This window comes from Gorilla gorilla, chromosome 2 (genome assembly GCF_029281585.2).
Source record: "Gorilla gorilla gorilla isolate KB3781 chromosome 2, NHGRI_mGorGor1-v2.1_pri, whole genome shotgun sequence".
Lineage (NCBI taxonomy): Eukaryota > Metazoa > Chordata > Mammalia > Primates > Hominidae > Gorilla > Gorilla gorilla.
The window spans coordinates 20,043,121-20,065,248 of NC_086017.1; the positions used below are offsets into that span (position 1 = coordinate 20,043,121).

A 22,128-nucleotide genomic window follows, 5' to 3' on the forward strand; every position below is an offset into this window, starting at 1 on the left:
TCTGGGTCTCCAGGACTTCAGCACCTCCATTCCTAAGCAGGAAAAACTTCTGAGCTTGGCTGGAGACAGCCTTTTCTGGAGTGAGGCAGACGTGGTCCAGGCAACCGATGACTTCAATCAAAACCACAAAATCAGCCAGGGGACCTTTGCTGACGTCTACAGAGGGCACAGGCACGGGAAGCCGTTCGTCTTCAAGAAGCTCAGAGAGGTGAGCACTTCTTGGTTTCTAGTGGGGGTGGAGGCTGCAGGGGTGGGGCGGGATCTTCATGTTCTGATGTCTTTCTCTACAGACAGCCTGTTCAAGTCCAGGATCAATCGAAAGATTCTTCCAGGCAGAGCTGCAGATTTGTCTTAGGTAAGCCTCCCCTTTGTTTAGTAATAATGATAGCTAACCTTTATATAGTGCTTCCTGTGTGCCCAGGCATGTTTTAAGCACTCTATTATATAGAAACTCATTTAGTCCTTACAAGAACCCTATAAATGTAGCTACTATTATCACATTATTTCACAGATGGGTAAATTGAGGCACAGAGGGGTTAAATCTCTCATCCAAGGTCACACAGCTAATGAGTGTCAGAGCCAGGATTTGGATCTACCTGGTTTGGCTCCAGAGTCCATTCTTCTCCTGTGTAGCAATTCTACGTGTAGATTAGAATTATAAAGGAAACTTGGCTTACTCCAACTCCTTCCTTCCACATGGGAATAAATCTTCTCTCCTTTTTTTTTTCTTTTCTTTTCTTTTTTTGTTTTTTGAGACAGAGTCTCGCTCTGTCTCCCAGGCTGGAGTGCAGTGGTGTGATCTCGGCTCACTGCAATCTCTGCCTACCAGGTTCAGGTGATTCTAGTGCCTTAGCCTCCCGAGTAGCTGGGATTACAGGCGTGCGCCACCAGGCCCGGCTAATTTTCATATTTTTAGTAGAGACGGGGTTTTGACATGTTGGCCAGGATGGTCTCAAACTCCTGACCTCAAGTGATCTTTCTGCTTTGGCTTCCTAAAGTGCTGGGATTACAGGCGTGAGCCACCGTGCCTGACTTTTTTTTCTTTTTTAAGAGCTAGTGTCTTGCTCTATTGCCCAGGCTGGAATGGCCTTGGAATGATCGTAGATCACTGCAGCTTTGAACTCATGGGCTGGTGATCCTCCCACCTCAGCCTCTGAGAAGCTGGGACTACAGGTATGCACCCAGCTCATTTTTTGCTTTTTTTTTTTTTTGTAGAGATAGGGTCTTGCTATGTTGACCAGGCTGGTGTTGAGCTCCCGGGCTCAAGTGATCCTCCTGCCTTGACCTCCCAAGATGTTGGGATTATAGGTGTGAGCCACTGTGCCCTGCCATGTGTGTGCTTTTTTTTTTTTTTAAATTATTTTTCATCTGAAACACTTGTGCCTTATATTGTAGGGTATTTTAAGAAATAAAGAAAATTGAGTATCTGTTCATTCTGGAACCAGTGTTAAAAAATAAAGAAAATTGACCAGGTATGGTGGTTTATGCCTATAATCCTAGAACTTTGATGCTGAGGCAAGAGGATTGCTTGAGCCAAGGAGTTTGAGACCAGCTTGGGCAACATAGTGAGACCCTGTCTCAAATGAAAAAAATATATATACAAAAACTTTTTTTGGCTGGGCATGGTGGCTCACACCTATAATCCCAGCACTTTGGGAGGCTGAGGCGAGTGGATCACTTAAGTCCAGGAGTTCAAGATCAGCCTGGGCAACATGGCAAAACCCCGTCTCTACAAAAAATACAAAAATTAGCTGGGTGTGGTGGTGCATGCCTGCAGTCCCAGCTACTCAGGAGGCTGAGGTGGGAGGATCACTTGAGCCCAGGAGGCAGAAGTTGCAGTGAGCCGAGATCATGACACTACACTCCAGCCGGGGCAACAAAGTGAGTCTCTGTCTCAAAAATAAATAAAGGCCAGGCATGGTGGCTCACACCTGTAATGCCAGCACTTTGGGAGGCCGAGGTGGGCAGATCAGTTGAGGTCAGGAGTTTGAGACCAGCCTGGCCAACATGGCGGAACCTCATCTCTACTAAAAAAAATTCATACAAAAATCAGCCTGGTGTGTTGGCATGCACCTGTAGTCCCAGCTACTCAGGAGGCTGAGGCATGAGAATCACTTGAGCCCAGAAAGTGGAGGTTGCAGTGAGCCCAGATTGCACCACTGCACTCCAGCCTGGGCAACAGAGTGAGACTCTGTCTCAAAAAAAAAAAATTAATTAATTAATTAAAAAGTAAAACAAATTTAAAAAGGAATAAAGAAAATTATAAATAAGAAAATAGAAACTATTTTTCACAGCACCTATAAATTAGCACTACTGTTTTAATATTTTGATATATTTTCATTTTTAATTGTTAAAACTTTTTTTGTAGAGACAGGATCTCACTATGTTGCCCAGGTTGGTTTTGAACTCCCTGGCTCAAGTGATCCTCCTGCTTTGGCCTCCGAAAGTGTTGGGATTTTAGATGTGAGCCACTGTGCTGGGCCCATATTTTGATATGTTTTCTTTAATGCTTTCTCTATTCATACATGTATATGAATACTCACATCTGTACACACACGATACACACACACACATACGTCTAATAAAAACTGGAAGTATGATTCCCTTTCCACTTTGGCTTAGTGCTTTCATGGAGTCGGCAGTCACTCCTTCATTCACTGATTCAGAAAATGTGGGTAGTCAAGCCCTTTTCTAGGCTCTAGGGAGTGCACGCCAGAAGCATACAGAGCCCCTGCCTTGGGGAGGTTTATGGTCCAGTGGGGAGACTGACATGTAAATAACTCTAATAAGTATGCAAAAGCGAGTAATAGGATGGCTTGCGGGAAGCAGAGGAGGGCGGAGAGATAAGGCAGGAGGCCATTTACAGCAGTCTTGGGGAGGTTGAATCAGAGCCTGACCCAATCCAAGTGACCCAAGGCAGAGGAGAGGGGAATGAAGGGACATTTTAAAAGTTATTTGTGGCAGTGAATGGTGACTGATTTGATACGGGAGATAAGAAGGTTTCTAGGAAACTGGGTGGGTGGTGATGTGCCTTTCTGGGATAATAAATATGGGTGAAGAAGCAGGTTTGGGACTTGTTGAGGCTAGGATGATGTTGACCTGAGCATCAGTATGCAAATTGACATTCAGGTCTGGAGCTTAGGATGGGGCTGGAGATAAGAGATTTGGGAATGTTCCTTATAGCAATGGGAGGTTCCTGGAGGAGCAACATACAAAACAAGGTGAGGAGTCTAGCTGGCAGAAAGAAGAAGGCAAAGGAGGAGGGTCTTAGTGAAAAGGGCCAGGAAAGAGTGGTCAGAGAGGTAGGAGGAAAGTCAGGAGGGAATGGTGACTGAGAACCAGCAGAAGAGGATTTCAGGAAAGAACCCCAGTCCTAGAGTCAGGCAGATGTGGGATCTGGTCCTGGCTTTACTACTTTCTAGTTTGTGACCTTGGGCAAGTCCCTTAACCTCTCAGTCTCCGTTTCTGGAGATGGGGCAGTTGAGATGTCATGTGCTGCAGAGCAGTAAAGCAGGATGAGGACCACCATACTCGTTGAAGGCAGACAGTTTTCATCTTTCCACCCTGGGGCCAGGCCCTTAGGGGTCAGAGCATGTGGTACCTGGGAGGTTACTGGTGGCGTTGGAGGAGGAGAGGGCAGAAGAGGGGTGGGACATGAGGAAGTAGATCATTCTTTCCGTCTGACTCCTCACACCTGCACTGACGCCCGATTCCAGATGCTGCCACCCCAATGTCTTACCTGTGCTGGGCTTCTGTGCTGCAAGACAGTTTCACAGCTTCATCTACCCCTACATGGCAAATGGTTCCCTACAGGACAGACTGCAGGGTCAGGTAAGGGACTGGGTCATGGTCAGAGAATGGGACCAGGCTGCACCCAGCCATGGGGTCAAGGGTTAAGGACTTACAGAAGTTCAGAGGGGAGACGGGCCATCTAGGTGAGACCAGGGAGACTTCAAGGAGAGAAGTGGGGCCAGGATACATAAGATCTGGTTAAGTGCTCACTTTGGCAGCACATATACCAAAATTGGAACAATACAGAGAAGATCAGCATGGCCTCTGAATGAGGATGACAAAATATGAAAAAGAAAAAGAAAAGCTCAAAAAGATCTGATTAAACATCTTCAGGAAAAATCTATAAAAAACTATTTGACGAGAAGCATTTCATTCAAATCAAGAGCATGACAAAGGTATCTCATAGAACTAACTTCGTTCGTCATGGTTCTGGAGGTGTTAGCCAATGCGGTAGGACAAGAAAAAGAATTAAGAAGTAAAGAGTATGGAAAAGTGGAGGTGAATTTTTATTATAAAATGTTCTTCTAATATATACCTATTTGCTTGTGTGTTTATGGAATGTCTCTGGAAAGATACACAAGAAACTGGTTTACTGGCTGCTGCTAGGGAGCAGAACTAGGTGACTGGGGCCTAGGATAAGAAGCAAACTTACTACTAGAGTGTTGTATCTTGTGAAGGTAATCCTTAATAAAAATTACAGTTTTTAAAACAGGTCTTCTGCTTATCTTATCCTCAGATAGAGGGGAAAGAGTTATTCCATAACAGAATTATTGCTTCCCATGGCAGGGACAAGACAAAGCAGTTATTCACGGCATACTAATGATCTTTAGCTTTTCTGGGCACTCACTGTATGCAGGTTGCTGTGATAAGGGTTTTACGTAGGTCATCACCTCCAGGCCGTGCCACAACCAAAGCAATTTCTTCCCTCATTTTTCAAAAGAGGAATCTCTGACACATAGAGACAAAGTGACTTGCCCAAAGGAACATAGAGGACAAATGTCAGGCCAGAGCTTACATTGGGTTCGTCTGGCTCTAGGTTTCAGAGTTTTTGAGAAGAAATTAGCAGGGGCTGTCCAGGCCAGTTCTTAGAGGATGTGGGACCTACGCCAGGGCTTCAAAAATAGGTGATGAGGCTGGGCACAGTGGCTCACGCCTGTAATCCCAGTACATTGGGAAGCCGAGGTGGGTGGATCACTTGAGGTCAGGAGTTTGAGACCAGCCTGACCAATATGGTGAAACCCTGTCTCTACTAAAAATATAAGAATTAGCCAGGCGTGGTGGCACGTGCCTGTAGTACCAGCTACTGAGGAGGCTGAGACAGGAGAATCACTTGAACCCGGGAGGCAGAGGTTGCGGTGAGCCGAGATTGCACCACTGCACTCCAGCCTGGGTGACAAAGTAAGACTCCGTCTCAAAAAAAAAAACCAAAAAAAAAAAAAAAAAAACGGTGATGATTTAGCCTGGGAGAGTCAGTCTTAGAACAACAGTGGGAGCAAATGAGAGGCTTTAGCCCATCCCACAATCCCCATCAGCCCTGGTGAAGTTGCCCCTAATACAGATAAAATCAGCGTAAGGCCCAGGTGCTTGGCTTGCAAACACAAGCTCCCTAGCTCCTCTCCCAACGAGCTTCTTTTAGAGAGAAATTCCAGAGCAGCCTCTGTAATGGACATGAGAAAAATAAGTGCTGATTGAGCACCTACTGTGTGGCAGGTGCTATGCTAGGGGCATACCATATACTCCCTTGAATCCTTACAGCAACCCTAAAATATAGCGATTAACATTTCCATTTTATACCCAAGGAAACTGAGGCTCAGAGATGTTAAGTGTCTTTTTCCAAAATTATACAGCTAGTGCATGTCTGAACTGGGAGTTACACCTAGATCTGTCTGATGTCAAAACCCATAGTATAGGGTCAGGCACATGGCTCATGCCTGTAATTCCAGCACTTTGGGAGAGCGAGGTGGACGGATCGCTTGAGCCCAGGAGTTCGAGACCAGCCTGGCCAACATGGCAAAACCCTGTCTCCACGAAAAATACAAAAATTAGTTGGGAGTGGTGGCACGTGCCTGTGATCCCAGCTATTCGGGAGTCTGAGGCGGGAGAGTCACTTCAGCCTGGGATTTTAAGGCTACAGTGAGCTATGATGCTGCACTCCAGTCTGGGTGACAGAGCAAGACCTGTCTCAAAACAAACAAAAAACAATGAAAAAACTCACAGTATCGTGCTGAGCCCTGTGACAGAGGACATGAAGGGTGGGAGGAGGGTCAGGAGCCTGGGACCCTGCCATCAGGACTTCGTTTTTTTGTTTTTTTTTTTTTGAGATGGAGTCTCGCTCTGTCACCCAGGCTGCAGTGCAGTGGCGTGATCTCGGCTTACTGCAAGCTCTGCCTCCTGGGTTCACGCCATTCTCCTGCCTCAGCCTCCCAAATAGCTGGGACTACAGGCAGCCGCCACCAGGACCGGCTAATTTTTTGTATTTTTAGTAGAGATGGGGTTTCACCGTGTTAGCCAGGATGGTCTCGATCTCCTGAACTCGTGATCTGCCCACCTGGGCCTCCCAGAGTGCTGGGATTACAGGTGTGAGCCACCGCACCTGGCTGCCATCAGGACTTTAAAAAGGTACATTGTGACTATTTGTCCTCCTGCTTTTCTTTCTCTTAGGGTGGCTCGGACCCCCTCCCCTGGCCCCAGCGTGTCAGCATCTGCTCAGGGCTGCTCTGTGCCGTCGAGTACCTGCATGGTCTGGAGATCATCCACAGCAACGTCAAGAGGTGAGAGAGGTGGGCTGGACCCTGCTGGGGCCTGGGCTGCAAGGGTGGAACTGGTACCTATTCCTGGCTCACCTCCCGCTCCGCCACTCACCCCTGTCCTCTTTGTTTTTCTCTTCCTACCTCCTCTCCTCTGCCCTCCCCTGGATGTCTTTTTCTCTGTTATGCCCTCAAAAATGAGTGTTTCCGGGCTGTGCTCCGAGTCCAATTGCTCCCAGCATGAATTGCCTACCTGTCACATTTGTCTTTCTGAGCTGCTGTTTTCCCAACAAGCCCTCCACACCTTGCTGCGTCTCACTGTCCACTCAGCAGCTGGCCTGGACCTCATCCTTGAACTTTGGGCCATGTCTGCCAACCCCCTGGGATTTTGAGCTCCTCGTTCAGTGTCTTTTCTGAGACCTGTCCCCTTCTTGTGTAGCTGTTGGTGTTAGCATCTTGTCTGGAAGGCTCCTGCAGGTTAGGCCTGCACCCCTGCATGTCAGTGCCATGCACATGAGAGGGAGAGGTCCCCATCTGGGGACGGTTAGGATAGGGAGGGATTCCGAAGATACCAGAATATCTGGCAGAACTGGCTCCAGAGACACAGAACTCGTATTTCCCCAAAGTTCTCTTTCCATTTGACTTGTGGAAGTCCTTTCCTCTTTTCTCTCCCCCAATTTTTTTTTGTTTTTTGAGACGGAGTTTCACTCTTCTCACCCAGGCTGAAGTGCAGTGGTGCGATCTCAGCTCACTGCAACCTCCACCTCCCTGGTTCAAGCGATTCTCCTGCCTTAGCCTGCTGAGTAGCTGGGATTACAGGTGCTCGCCACCACACCCAGCTAATTTTTGTATTTTTAGTAGATAGGCTTTCACCATGTTGGCCAGGCTAGTGTCGAACTCCTGACCTCAGGTGATCCACCCGCCTTGGTCTCCTATAGTGCTGGGATTACAGGTGAGAGCCACCACCCCCGGGTCTCTCCCCTAATTTTTATTTGATTGCATCAATAATTCTAATAGCAGGCAAGGAAATGAAAGGGTGAGAGAGGTCACCATTAACCTACCCCATGACTCATCAGCTGGCCTCTAGGTTTTGTTTCTTTTTTCACTTCCTGCCTATACAAATCCTTAGTCCTGAGGTAGCACCTGGGTACCAATTCACATCCTGTTTTTTACCCCTTCATTTAAACATAGTAAACATTTCGCTACATTGTATACCGTCATGTTTTTTAGTGTCTTAGTCTTCCCATGAAGGAATTTGCCCATAATTTACTTAACCACTCCTGGCACACACACCTGCGCGTTTGCGGGCGTGCACACACACACGCTAAAAAAAGCTTTTTTTTTGGCCGGGCGTGGTGGCTCTCGCCTGTAATCCCAGCACTTTGGGTGGCTGAGGCGGGCAGATCACGAGGTCAAGAGATCGAGACCATCCTGGCTAACATGGTGAAACCTTGTCTCTACTAAAAATACCAAAAAAAAAAAAAAATTTTTTTTTTTTTTTTTTTTTTTGAGATGGAGTCTCGCTCTGTGGCCCAGGCTGGAGTGCAGTGGCACAATCTCTGTTCACTGCAAGCTCCGCCTCCCAGGTTCATGCCATTCTCCTGCCTCAGCCTCCAGAGTAGCTGGGACTACAGGTGCCTGCCACCACGTCCGGCTAACTTTTTGTATTTTTAGTAGAGATAGGGTTTCACTGTGTTAGCCATGATGGTCTCGATCTCCTGACCTCGTGATCCACCCACCTTGGCCTCCCAAAGTGCTGGGATTACAGGTGTGAGCCACTGCGCCTGGCCAAAAAAAAATTTTTTTTGAGACAGGGCCTTGCTCTTTTGCCCAGGCTGGAGTACAGTGGCGCAATCTCAGCTCACCGCAGCTTCCCATCTTAGCCTCCCAAGTAGCTGGGACCACAGGCACGCACCACCATGCCGTGCTAAATTTGTTTGTTTTAGTAGAGATGAGGTCTTGCCATGCTGCCCGCGCTGGTCTCAAACTCATGGGCTCAGGCAATCCTCCTGTCTCGGCCTCACAAAGTGTTGGGATTACAGGCATGAGTCACTGCACCTGGCCTGCACTATATATCTGTACACATGTGGCTTAGCTTTTTCCCATTTTGGAGTATGTTCTCAGTGTTTGCTCTTGGGGGTTAGATGACTAGATCAAATGATTTTTTTTGAGACAGTGTACCACTCTGTTGCCCAGGCTGGAGTGCACCTCTGCTTCCGGGTTCAAGCAATTCTCCTGCCTCAGCCTCCTGAGTAGCTGGGACTACAGGCGCACACCACCACGGCTGGTTAATTTTTGTATTTTTAGTAGAGATGGAGTTTCGGCATGCTGGCCAGGCTGGTCTTGAACTCCTGACCTCAGGTGATCTGCCCATTTCGGCCTCCCAAAGTGCTGGGGTTACAGGCGTGAGCCACTGTGCCCGGCCAAGAGGGAATTTTTTTTTTCTTTGTTTTTTTACATGATCTGGGCTGGTTTAGTCACAAAGGATGCTGGCTACTTAGACCTGAGTCTGCCAGGCCAGAGCTGGGGATTGGAACAGTTGTGGAAGAGACTGAGTCTGCACAGCCTATAGGCTTGGCAAGCTGAGGCTGATCAGGGTTGGCATCTGTGGGGATCAGGGAGGCTGCACTTCTTTGGCCACATTCCTGGGGCAGCAAGACTAAGTCTGAACTCCATCTCCATTTGCTGGAGGGAGTGTGCTCCTGATGCCCTCTCTTCGCCAGTCAGGGCTGGCTCAGAAGCTCCATGCTGAGGGTCTTTAGAGACCTCAACTTGCAGGAGCTGAGGTTGCTATATTGTCTCCCCAAAGGGTCTCCATGGCAACCTGTTGTTATGCAGCTCAAAATGAGAAGGTTCTCTCTCCTTTCATTTCCACAGCTCTAATGTCTTGCTGGACCAAAATCTCACCCCCAAACTTGCTCACCCAATGGCTCATCTGTGTCCTGTCAACAAAAGGTCAAAATACACCATGATGAAGACTCACCTGCTCCGGACGTCAGCCGCGTATCTGCCAGAGGATTTCATCCGGGTGGGGCAGCTGACAAAGCGAGTGGACATCTTCAGCTGTGGAATAGTAAGAGTGTCCTGCTCTGCGGAGAGTGGGGCCCACCTTGATTTGTCCTTCCCACGGCTCCTTTGTAATCACAGGATACGGTAGAGGCACACAGACAGGTTCCATCAAAGTACAACAGGGGCTGACAAACCGTGGCCCACAGGCCACTTTGGCCTGTGGCGTATTTTGTATGGTCTGTGAGCTAAGGGTAGTTTTACATTTATAAAGGATTATATTTTTAAACACAAAGAATATGTGATAGAGACTGAACATGCTCCCCAAAAGCTCACATATTTACTGTGTGGCCTGTTACAGAAGAAATTTGCCAGCCCTTGAAGGAAAACCACTCATGAGCGTCTAGGTTCTAGTAGGCTCCAGATATCCTCTCCTGACTTCCGTAATTCCCGTCCAGCCATCCACTTGTCCATCCAGTTGTCTATTTGTCCTTATTTGTTCATCGCTGTCCGATCATCCATCTACCCTTTAGCTGCCCATCCATTCAGCAACCACTGACCCACCCAGCATCCCACCCTACCACCACCACCATCCTTGTCTGCCATTACGTCATGCCAGGCACTAGGAATATGAATGTAACAAAAACACAGCCCCTCCCCTCAGGAGCTCATGGTCTGCATGTAGCAGTCTCCAAAGTATATTTCTGTAGAACTCCAGTTCCTTCGGACCTCTAGGATTGATGTGTTAAAAGGGTTTGTGCCCTGACAGGCTTGGAAATATTGCATTAGGCAAAGTCAAGCAGCTTTCTTTACCACAAGATTAATTCAAGCTGGTTGGATGGTAGTGAGCCTTTAATCTGGTACTTGTGAATTCACCAGAGAGGGGTATGCAGTGTTTCCCAAGCTCATTTGACTATGGAACCTTGTTTTCTCAGAATATCTGTCCTTGTCAGTGTTCCATGGAACCCAGTCTGGGAAATGCTGGCTGAGAAGAGTAACAGTCAGGTTGGCTTCAGCCAAGTGCATACAGCTGCCCCTTGGGCCTCACCCTCTTTTCTTCTCTAGCCTTGAACTCTGTACTTCCTCTCTCTGACCACAGTCTCCTGTCTGTCTACCTCTGCCACCAGAACCGTGGCCCTGAGTCACCTCTGCCCTCAGCCAGAACCCCAGATTTTGCACCTCCGTGTCTCCCAGCTGGCTCCTCTGCCTCCCTCAGCCCCACTGCAAGTTGTTCAGTGAAGCTCAGTAGGGCTAGTCCAGGTTCCTGCTCCTTTAAGAACCAGGGGGATGGACAGGGAGTGGTGGCGCATGCCTAAAATCTCAGTACTTTGGGAGGCCAATGTGGGCAGATCACCTGAGGTCAGGAGTTCAAGACCAACCTGGCCAACATGGTGAAACCCCGGCTCTACTAAAAATACAAAAATTAGCTGAGTGTGGTGGCATGTGCCTATAATCGCAGCTACCTGGGAGGCTGAGTCAGGAGAATCACTTGAACCTGGGAGGCAGAGGTTGCAGTAAGCCGAGATTGCGCCATTGCACTCCAGCCTGGGCGACAGAGCAAGATTCTGTCTCAAAAAAAAAAAAAAAAAAAAAAAAAGAACCGGGGGATAGAACCCCTAGGCCCAGCTCAGTTACTTTCAGCTGTGTGACTTACACCTAGCACTTCTGTCTCTGGGCCTCAGTTATGCCTTCTGTAAGATAGGGCTAACGATACACATGGAGATGAATGGAATAATGTATATAAGCAGGTGAGCATGGTACCCTGCACCCTGCACCTACCAAGAATATTATGATGACTGTGGTTATTGTTATTCCCACCTTTACACCCTCCTTCTGATATCTGTTTACTCTTGACCTTCTAACTGGTGTGTTAGCCTCACAGATGACTTCCTCATCCATCCATTCACCCTCCCACCTATCCATCTATTCATCCACCCATCCACCCATGCACCCACCCTCCCACCCACATACCTATCCATCCATCCATCCACCCACCCACCCATCCATCCATGTACCCACCTGTCCACCCATGTACCCACCCTCCCACCAACCCACCCATTTATCCACCTACCCACACATCCACCCGTCCATCCATCCATCCATCCATCCATCTACCACCCATCCATCCATTCATTCATTCATTGAATGCCTCCCGGCTCCTGCCACCCTTTTGCTCAGCCCTGCCTCTGGTTGACTGATACGCTTTTGAACTTTGATTCCTCCTGTGGGGATCACAGTGCATTGCTCAGTGTTTTTTGATGAGTGCTCAGTGACCTCTATAAAGGACTTGGCTCAGAGCCTGCTCTGTGAAAGGGGCACAGGAAATCTTTGTTTATTCATTTCCGCTTGTTCCGTCCCTTCCTGGCAGGGACCTGTCAGGGACCTGTCAGGAGTCCCTTTTCAATTGGCTCCTGTCCCACTTGCAGCAGTGATGCCCTCTGCTGCCCTTTTCTGGTCACTGCCAGTGTGTTATTTAATCCTGGGTCGTTTAAAACCTTTATCCTTTCCTTCCTCCAGGCTTGGAGGGATTCTTGGCTATAAGTGTGACCCTATTCTGACTTGCTTTGAGAGATGCTGTGGGAGAGAGGTTCCACACTAAGTGTGGGGTCTTCACGCCTTTAATATTCACAACTGCTAGTCCCCATTTAACAGATGAGGACACTGAGGCTCAGGTTTTAGTTACTTGCCTAAAGATCACCTGAGCATATAAGGAACAGAGTCAGAATTTGAGCTCAGGCCTGACTCTAGAGCCCTTAGCCATCATAGCATTGTCTCTACTGAGAAACCCTGTTCAAAGCAGTTTCCTGTTTATGAAGACATATATCATGGTTTGCCAATTTTGTGGTGACTTACACGTATACAGGGTTGTGCTCCTTCTGCGAGTGGATGCACTAATGAATAAATAATGTTAGTAAAGGCCTGTGAGTGAAACATGCTATGGATGCTGCAAGATTTGTCTAGAATAGATACCTGCCTGCATGCAGACTCCTTCCTTCCCTGAGATTCACAGAGCAATGCCTGCTTGCCATAGCTGAAGGATTTTTGGTTTTTTTTTTTTGAGACGGAGTTTTGCTCTGTCGCCCAGGCTGGAGTGCAGTGGTGCGATCTCAGCTCACTGCAAGATCCACCTCCCAGGTTCACGCCATTCTCCTGCCTCAGCCTTCCGAGCACCTGGGACTACAGGCACCCGCCACCGCGCCTGGCTCATTTTTTTGTATCTTTAGTAGAGACAGGGTTTCACTGTGTTAGCCAGGATGGTCTCGATCTCCTGACCACGTGATCCGCCCGCCTCAGCCTCCCAAAGTGCTGGGATTACAGGCATGATCCACCGCACCCGGCCAGCTGAAGGATTTTTAAATGAAACAATCTTTAAAAAATAGTGTATATATACGTGTGTGTGTATCTATATTTATCTATACCTATATATATCTTATGGTAATACATATAAACACACACACACATGAATTTTTGAAAACCATCTTGTCTGCCTGGCTATCAATTAATTACAAGCTTCCACTGGCAGCTTGGTGGCATCTTTAATTGGAGGAGGTGTTTATTGATATTCCTATGTTCCAGATTTTGGGCAGGTGTGTCTGCTGGCAATGGCAGAGCTGCGCCTGGAGCTCAGAACTGAGAAGAGAAGACAGAATCTGCTGCCTGGCTGTGTGCACGAGTGTCTGAACCATGCTAACTCACGTTCTGTTCTCTCCAGGTGTTGGCCGAGGTCCTCACGGGCATCCCTGCAATGGATAACAACCGAAGCCCGGTTTACCTGGTAAGGGAACTTGTCACATCTGGCTGGGAGGTATATTTGGGCCTCACAGCTCTGTAGAGAGGGCAACGACCTCAATTCTAGCTAGTTTTACACATGCAAATGAGGCCCGGTACAAGGTTGCATTTGCATCCCCACAAAGCAGCTTTAACCTCCCATCCCCACCTGCCAGCCAACCATTGCTTTTTCATGATAATAGCATCTGGGGCTTGGTGCGGTGGCTCATGCCTGTGATCACAGCCTTTGGGAGGCCGATGTGGGTGGATTATTTGAGATCAGGAGTTCAAGACCAGCCTGGCCAACATGGTGAAACCCTGTCTCTATTAAAAAAAAAAAAAAAAAGAAAAAACTTACAAAAAACCCCCAACATTATCCAGGTGTGGTCGCATGTGCCTGTAATCCCAGCTACTCCGGAGGCTGAGGCAGGAGAATCACTTGAACCTGGGAGGCAGAGGTTGCAGTGAGCCAAGATTATGCCACTGCACTGCAGCCTGGGTGACAGAGCAAGACTCCACCTCAAAAAAAAAAAAAAAAAAGATTTTGGAATGTTTATAGAAAGCACTTCTATAAAAGAGAAAGCACTTCTCCTCTCTATATCAGGCAATTCATTAGGGATTTTCCTCAAATTGATAAAAGTTAATTTCAGCCCTTTTAAACAAGTTTCTATAATAAAAACAATTTCCATTTTGTAGGCCAAAGATCTGATATACACAGTCATTTAAAAAATATAACAACCTGGCTGGGTGTGGTGGCTTACACCTCTAATCCCAGCACTTTGGAGGAGGCCAAGGCAGGCGGATCACTTGAGGCTGGGAGTTTGAGACCAGCCTGGGCAACATGGCGAAACCCTGTCTCTACTAAAAATACAAAAATTAGCCAAGCGTAGTGGCACACACCTGTAATCCCAGCTACTTGGGAGGCTGAGGCAGGAGAATCGCTTGAACCCAGGAGACAGAGGTTGCGGTGAGCCGAGATTGCGCCACTGCACTCCAGCCTGGGTGACAGAGTGACACCCTCTCTCAAAAAAGAATAAAAATATAACAACCTAGCCTGACTTTGTGTTAAATACTTTCCATACATTATCTACCTAAATCATCTCAATTTTTCCATGATAGAGTCATTATATTCATCTGCAGATGAGGAAAGCTGGCTCTGAGTTTGGCCTAGGATCTCAGTGCAGTGGTGCAATCTCGGCTCACTACAAGCTCCACCTCCCGGGTTCATGCCATTCTTCTGCCTCAGCCTCCCGAGCAGCTGGGACTACAGGCGCCCACCACCACACCCGGCTAATTTTTTTGTATTTTTAGTAGAGATGGGGTTTCACTGTGTTAGCCAGGATGGTCTCAATCTCCTGACCTCGTGATCCGCCCGTGTCGGCCTCCCAAAGTGCTGGGATTACAGGATCTTGAGTTCTTAACCACAGCAGTCTCCTGCTTGTTTCTTGTGACAGTCCAACCATACGAATTCAGTATTATCATTCCCATTTACAGCTGAGAAAACTGAGGGCAAGCTGAAGTGACTTGTCTCACACCCCTCAGTGAGACCAGTGGTGGAAGTGGGGTTTAAATTGAACCCATGGCTTTTGCAGAGTTTCAAATCTCATCCAAACACTAGTCTTCCTCATCAGTTTGAGAGGGGGCACCTTTTCCTACTGGGTATCGAGACCATTGGAACAGACAGATTATTATTTTATTTATTTATTTATTTCTGGTGACTGGGCCCCAGAAGCATCCCCTGGGCTCTGGGGTAGGGAGGCTGAAGGCCTTCCTACTCCATGCAGAAAGTCACGACATGTTCCTTTGATGAACTCTGTGAGTTCCACCCCTTTTGGGCAGTCAATCCCATATGCTGCAGAGAGGTCTGTCTGGGCAGCTCAGATGTGGTTTGGGGCTGTTTGGGGGCAGTTTCTCATCTCCTGACTATTTTCTTGAGATGGATTTCCCAGCAATCCTCTGGGGCTCCCCGGACAAGTATCACAGTGGAAGGAGGCTTTTGAGGCACTGACAGGAAGTTGTCTAGAATTATTTTTTTGCTAATGATTTCTAAAAATGTGGAAAATAACAGTTTTTTAAAAGTAGTTTCTTTCTCTTACTCTAGACTCTCGTATGGTCTCTTATCATGTTCTGTTGTGGTAGGTGCAATCCAATGGTTAATCAAGATTTGAGTCAGGGAGGAAAGCTTGCTGACTTCCTGTGGCCCAGGGTAGGAGGAAGCAGGCCTCCTCCAGGCTTGGGAAAGTGTTAGTTGCCACAGTGTTTCCTGAGGGCATTTGGTGGTTTCCACCTAAATTGAAAATATGAGTACCCTCTGACACGGCAATTCCATTTGTGCCTGGAGAAACATGCACACGTGTGAGGAGAGACAGATGAACAAGGATATTTGTAGTGGCATTTTTTTTTTTTTCGAGACAGAGTCTCACTCTGTTGCCCAGGCTGGAGTGCAGTGGGCGTGATCTTGGCTCACTGCAACCTCCACCCCCCGGGTTCAAGAGATTCTCCTGCCTCAGCCTCCTGAGTAGCTGGGACTACAGGTGCGCATCACCACACCCGGCTAAGTTTTGTATTTTTTTTAGTAGTGACAGGGTTTTGCCATGTTGGCCAGGCTGGTCTTGAACTCCTGACATCACTCAGGTGATCTGCCCACCTTGACCTCCCAAAGTGTTGGGATTACAGGAGTGAGCCACTGCGCCTGGCCAAATTTAATTTAATTTGATTTAGAGATAGGGAGGGGTCTTGCCCTGTCACCCAGGCTGGAGTGCAGTGGCATGATTGTAGCTCACTGCAGCCTCGAATGCCTGGGCTCAAGCGATCTTCCCATCTTGGCCTCCCAAAGTGTGAGGATTACAGGTGTGAGCCATGGCACCCAGCCTGTATGAGTTTTGACAAATGTATACAGTCACGTAACCACCACCACAATCAAGATACGGAATATTTTTGTCACCCCAGAAAATTCCCTCCACTTACAGGTCCTGGCAATTACTCATCTAATTTCTGTCCACATAGGTCTATCTTCTTTAGAGGGTCATATCAATGGACCCATGGCGGATGCACCCATTTGTTTCTGTCCCCCTTCATGTAGCATAGTGCTTAGATTCATCCATGTTGTTGACGTGTCAGTAATTCATTCCTTTTCATTGCTGAAGAGTATTCCATTGTATGGATAGATGACTGTTTATCCATTTACCAGTTGCTGGACATTTGGGTTATTTCCAGGTTTTGGCAATTCTGAATAAAGCCAACACAAACATTCTTATTTTAAAAAAATGAAAAAGAGGCCGGGCGCAGTGGCTCACGGCTGTAATCGCGGCACTTTGGGAGGCTGAGGTGGGTGGATCACTTGAGTTCAGGAGTTCAAGACCAGCCTGGGCAACATGGTGAAACCCCGTCTCTACTAAAAACACAAAATTAGCTCTGTGTGGTGGCGAGTGCCTGTAATCCCAGCTACTCAGGAGGCTGAAGCAGGAGAATCGCTTGAACCTGGGAGGCAGAGTACAGTGAGTCGAGATTGTGCCACAGCACTCCAGCCTGGGCAACAGAGTGAGACTCTGTCTCAAAAAAATAAAAAAGTAAATTGAAAAAGACATGTATGTTCTGACAGGGACGTATCTCCAAGTGAAAAAAGCAAATTCAGAATAGTATATAGTATGATCACATTTTTGCTAAAAATAGATGGATGAATGAATGAAAACGTTGTATCACATATTTTCTTCTCTATAAATTGAGGATAATAGTAGTACCCCCCCCCCCACCGACAAGGTATGTTTGTTTGTTATCATTTTTGGAGATAGGGTCTCCTATCTCCTATCTTCTTTGTCAGGAAGGCTGGAGGAGTGCAGTGGCATGATCATAGCTCACTGTCACCTCGAACTCCTGGGCTCAAGGGATCCTCCCACCTTATCCTCCCGGGTAGCTGGGATTATAGGCATGAGCCACTGTGCCTGGTATCTGACAGCGTTATTGAAGGTTAAATAATATGTGAGATGCCTAAAATAGTAACTAGAACATAATAAACAATATATGTTAACTATTAGTATTATCATTATTATTTGAGATAAGGTCTCTGACACCCTGACTAGTATGTAGTGGTGCAATCATGGCTCACTGTAACCTTGAACTCCTGGCCTCAAGTGATCTCCTGCTTTAGCCTCCCAAGTAATTGGGACCACAGGCACATGCCACCACTCCTAGCTAATTTTTATTTTTATTTTATTTATTTATTTTTATTTTGAGACAGAGTCTTGCTCTGTCGCCCAGGCTGGAGTACAGTGGTGCAATCTCCGCTCACTGCAGCCTCTGCCTCCTGGCTTGAATTGATTCTCCTGCCTCAGTCTCCCAAGTAGCTGGGATTACAGGCATGGACCAACATGCCCAGCTAATTTTTGTATTTTTAATAGAGACAGGGTTTCACCATGTTGGCCAGGCTGGTCTTGAACTCCTGACCTCAAGTGATCCACCTGCCTCGGCGGCCTCCCAAGTACCTGGGACCACAGGCATGTGCCCTCACGCCCAGCTAATTTTTAATTTGTTATTTGTAGAGATGGGGTCTTGTTACGTTGCCCAGGCTGATATTGCTATTATTTTAACAGCTTTTAGGATACTGTTATAATTATTATGTAAGTAAATATAAAACCAAAATAATTATAGCTGTATAGCAGAAAATAATATAATCCAAACTATTAGCAGGAGTTACCTTTGGAGAGTAGAAATGAAAGGAAAGGTAAACTTTTGTCCCCAAATTTTAACCACTTATGTTTAATTTTAATTTTTTTTTGAAATGGAGTCTCCCTCTGTGGCCCAGGTTGGAGTACAGTGGTGTGCTTTTGGCTTACCACAACCTCTGTCTCCCAGGTTCAAGCAATTCTCCTGCCTCAGCTTCCCATGTAGCTGGGATCACAGGTGTGTGCCACCATGGCCCAGATAATTTTTGTATTTTTAATAGAGATGGGGTTTTGCCATGTTGCCCAGGCTGGTCTCGAACTCCTGAGCCCAAGTGATCCTCCTGCCTTGGCCTCCCAAAGTGTTGGGATTACAGGTGTGAGCCACCGTGCCCAGCCAAAAGTTGCTTTTTAAGGGTGGTTGTTTGAAACTAGACCCCAAAAATGTCCATATATTACTTTGGTTATGTTTGTTTTTTTCATTTTTAAAAAAAAATTTTATATGGAGATGGGAAGTCACTTTGTTGCCCAAGCGAGTTTTGAGCTCCTGGGCTTAAGCATTCGCCTGCCTCAGGCTCCCAAAGTGCTGACATTACAGGTGTGAACCACCACGCCCGGGCATGGTTGTGTTTCTTAAGACTCTTATTCTTGGCCGGGCACGGTGGCTCAAGCCTGTAATCCCAGCACTTTGGGAGGCTGAGGCAGGCGGATCACGAGGTCAGGAGATCGAGACCATCCTGGCTAACATGGTGAAACCCCGTCTCTACTAAAAATACAAAAAAATTAGCCAGGTATGGTGGCGGGCGCCTGTAGTCCCAGCTACTCGGGAGGCTGAGGCAGGAGAATGGCATGAACCCGGGAGGCGGAGCTTGCAGTGAGCCGAGATCGTGCCACTGCACTCCAGCCTGGGCGACAGAGCGAGACTCTGTCTCAACAACAACAACAAAAAGACTCTTATTCTCTCACAACCTCTCCCGCAATGCCCTTTTCCATTTTGGATGTCGTTGGATTTTTGCATAGACTAGGTCATTTGCCCTATGTAGACAGACTGTCTCACATTCTGGGTTTTGCTGATTACATCCTGTGGTCTCCTTCCCTTGTTCCTCTATTCCTCATATTTCCTATATTTGGCAGTTAGCACTTGTGACTTGTTTAGAGTCATGGTCATTGCCTTTGTCAAGAACACTTCCTGGAGGCGCTGTGAGCCTCCCACTGCTTCACTACATGGGGCGTAGCCTGTTGTCCTACTTTTAGTGCTAAGACCGATCAGTGTGTTAAGGTTTTAGTGCTAAGATTGATCAGTGGTTTCAGGTGGAGCTGCCGACTCCTCCATGGTGAAGTTCCCTCGACATCCTTTCATCGCGTGTTCTCAGTCCCCCAACCCCTGTTTAAACACTAGGTGTCTTCTGTAGTTTTTTTGATTATCGTCATTGTCTTTGCATCAAGATACATAGCAATGATGGCAGGTTTCCATTTGGGGCAAATCGTGAGACTCTGCCTCTAGAAAAGAAGAAAATAATACACTTCTACTGTTCTTGATTATCAGCTTTAAACCCTAGTACACTTAAAAAAAAAAAAAAATTTAGGCTGGATGCAGTGGCTCACACCTATAATCTGAGCACTTTGATATGCCAAGACAGGAGGATTAGTTGAGCCCAGGAGTTCAAGACCAGCCTGGGCAACATAATGAGACTCCATCTCTACAAAAAATTTAAAAATTAGCCAAGTACAGTAGCATGTGCCTATAGTCCCAGCTACTTGGGAGGCTGAGGTGGGAGGATAGATTGAATTGAGGAGGTTGAGACTGTAGTGAGCTGTGATTATATCACTGTGCCTGGCCTATTTTTATTTTTATTTCTTATTTATTTTTTGAGACGGAGTCTCACTCTGTCGCCCAGGCTGGAATGCAGTGGCGCAATCTTGGCTCACTGAAGGCTCTCCCTCCCCGGTTCAAGCAATTCTCCTACCTCAGCCTCCCGAGTACCTGGGACTATAGGCACGCACCGCCATGCCCGGCTAATTTTTTGTATTTTTTAGTAGCGACGAGGTTTCACCGTGTCTGCCAGGCTGGTCTCGAACTCCTGACCTCGAGTGATCTGCCAGTCTCGGCCTCGCAAACTGTTGGGATTACAGGCATGAGGCACCGCGCCTGGCCTACAATACATGTTTTTACAATATTTAGTATAATATGTTTGTAACATTTATATATGCTAATAATATATACCATATTACTCATTAAATATACAATATAATTTATATTAAATATGCTTACATATTTGTATAAAATTATTTATATAGCATATGTTCTATTGTATGCATAGTTCAGATTGCTGCATTTTATGTGGTACAAAATATAAAATATATGTAAATACAAAATGTATAAAAAGTATAGACATAATATTTTCTTTATAGTGGCTCTCCTGTTATGTATATAGGTCAGAATCCTACATTTTAAATGTTTGTATCGTAAGAGATTGTCCATGTAGTTGTTAATAAGATTAAATTATTAAGTGCTTATCATGTAGTAAGTGCCATATAAATGGTAGCTATTATTACTATTAGTTATTATCACTAAAAGACTATTGAATGTTCCGTGTCAGATGTCACTCTCTGTGCTTTAGGTGCACTGTTTCATCGAATGGTTGTGTTAGTCCTAGATGTAGGTATTTTATTATTTTTTTGAGACAGAATCTCGCTGTCACCTAGGCTGGAGTGCAGTGGCGTGATCTCAGCTCATTGCAGCCTCTGCCCCCCACCTCCCCCACCATGGGTTCAAGCAATTCCTCTGCCTCAGCCGCCCTAGTAGCTGTGATTACAGGCGTGCGCTACCAAGCCCAGCTAATTTTTATATTTGTAGTAGAGACGGGGTTTCGCCCTGTTGGCCAGGCTGGCTCGAACTCCTGACCTCAAGTGATCCATTCGCTTCTGCCTCCCAAAATGCTAAGATTACAGGCTTGAGCCACTGCGCCCGGCCCTGGTGTAGGTATTTTTGTTGTTCCCATTTTCCTGATGAACCAACCGAGGCCTAGAAAAATTAAGGCCCCACGTTTGTGGCATGAGTTCACTATGGAGTGTCTTGTGCATGTAGGAAATCGAATCCCTCTCCATTTTTTGGGGGGTTTTACTTCTTTCTGGAATCCTTGCATTTATTCTTACGATGTCCTGTCGGTTTTCTGAGCATTTTTTGCAGCTCTGGAGGTGAGTGGGGCGCGTGCGTTGGCTCTCGCAGCTCTGCAGCTCACTCAAGGGCGTTTCTACCCTTCTTCCCACAGAAGGACTTACTCCTCAGTGAAATTCCAAGCAGCACCGCCTCGCTCTGCTCCAGGAAGACGGGCGTGGAGAACGTGATGGCAAAGGAGATCTGCCAGAAGTACCTGGAGAAGGGCGCAGGGAGGCTTCCGGAGGACTGCGCCGAGGCCCTGGCCACGGCTGCCTGCCTGTGCCTGCGGAGGCGTAACACCAGCCTGCAGGAGGTGAGCCTCGTCCGCAGCGGCCTCGCTGCCTGGGCGCGTGGGTCCACCTCATCGGCGACGGCCCCTTCACAGAGGCCTGGTGCACAAACCAGGGTTGTGCTTGCTTGCAAGCCGCAGAACCTCCTAGAGCTCCCATCAGCCAAAGGGCGGTGTAGGGATGGATAGTGCGGAGCCCGAGGACGGGTATTGCAGGGCCTCAGGGCGCAGGACCAAACCCGCAGATGTTAACTGAACCCCATGAACTCTCTGTGAATCGGCTTTATTCCCCCTTCTCTATAGGCCCCTTCGCCTTTCCTCTGTGTTCTCTGGAGGGAACGGCTCTGCCCGCAGGTTATAACAGAGATGAGCCTCCACCCTGAGTCCCACCACAGAGGGAGAACCTGATTGGCTGAACTTGGGTCAGTTGTTTACCGCTTGGCCAATCAGGCATGGTGGGGCGGTCCAGCATGCAAACCGGGCTGCCCAGGGCTCCATCCCTGGATGGTGTCAGCGCCAGGTCCCAAAGAAAGGGAGTGTGCTCAGCCCATGCACTAGGCGGAAGTCCTAGAAAGCAGCCACTACACGGGGTAAGAGATTTTTTTGGACATGAGAAGTAGCCGTGGCTTCCATGGTAAAAGGTAATCAAGAGACTACTGCTTGATCTTTTTTTTTTTCTTTTTGAGACAGAGTCTCCTTCTGTCGCCC

General features: G+C 47.3%; 1 protein-coding gene and 1 non-coding gene across 4 annotated transcripts in view; both read left to right on the forward strand.

Annotated features, from left to right (window-relative positions):
* The window catches only part of IRAK2 (interleukin 1 receptor associated kinase 2), a 78,807-nt gene that overhangs the window by 47,848 nt on the left and 8,831 nt on the right, over positions 1–22,128 (forward strand). For all 3 annotated transcript variants that reach the window (XM_031009246.3, XM_055382938.2, XM_063703636.1), the window contains 7 exons: positions 14–208; positions 291–355; positions 3,717–3,831; positions 6,454–6,563; positions 9,417–9,612; positions 13,258–13,320; positions 21,244–21,444. In XM_031009246.3, the coding sequence (XP_030865106.2) occupies positions 14–208; positions 291–355; positions 3,717–3,831; positions 6,454–6,563; positions 9,417–9,612; positions 13,258–13,320; positions 21,244–21,444 (945 nt within the window). The remainder of the gene's footprint in view (positions 1–13; positions 209–290; positions 356–3,716; positions 3,832–6,453; positions 6,564–9,416; positions 9,613–13,257; positions 13,321–21,243; positions 21,445–22,128) is intronic.
* On the forward strand, positions 3,995–4,102 carry LOC115934116 (U6 spliceosomal RNA). Its single transcript, XR_004069963.2, has one exon. It is a non-coding gene; the product is annotated as a U6 spliceosomal RNA (small nuclear RNA).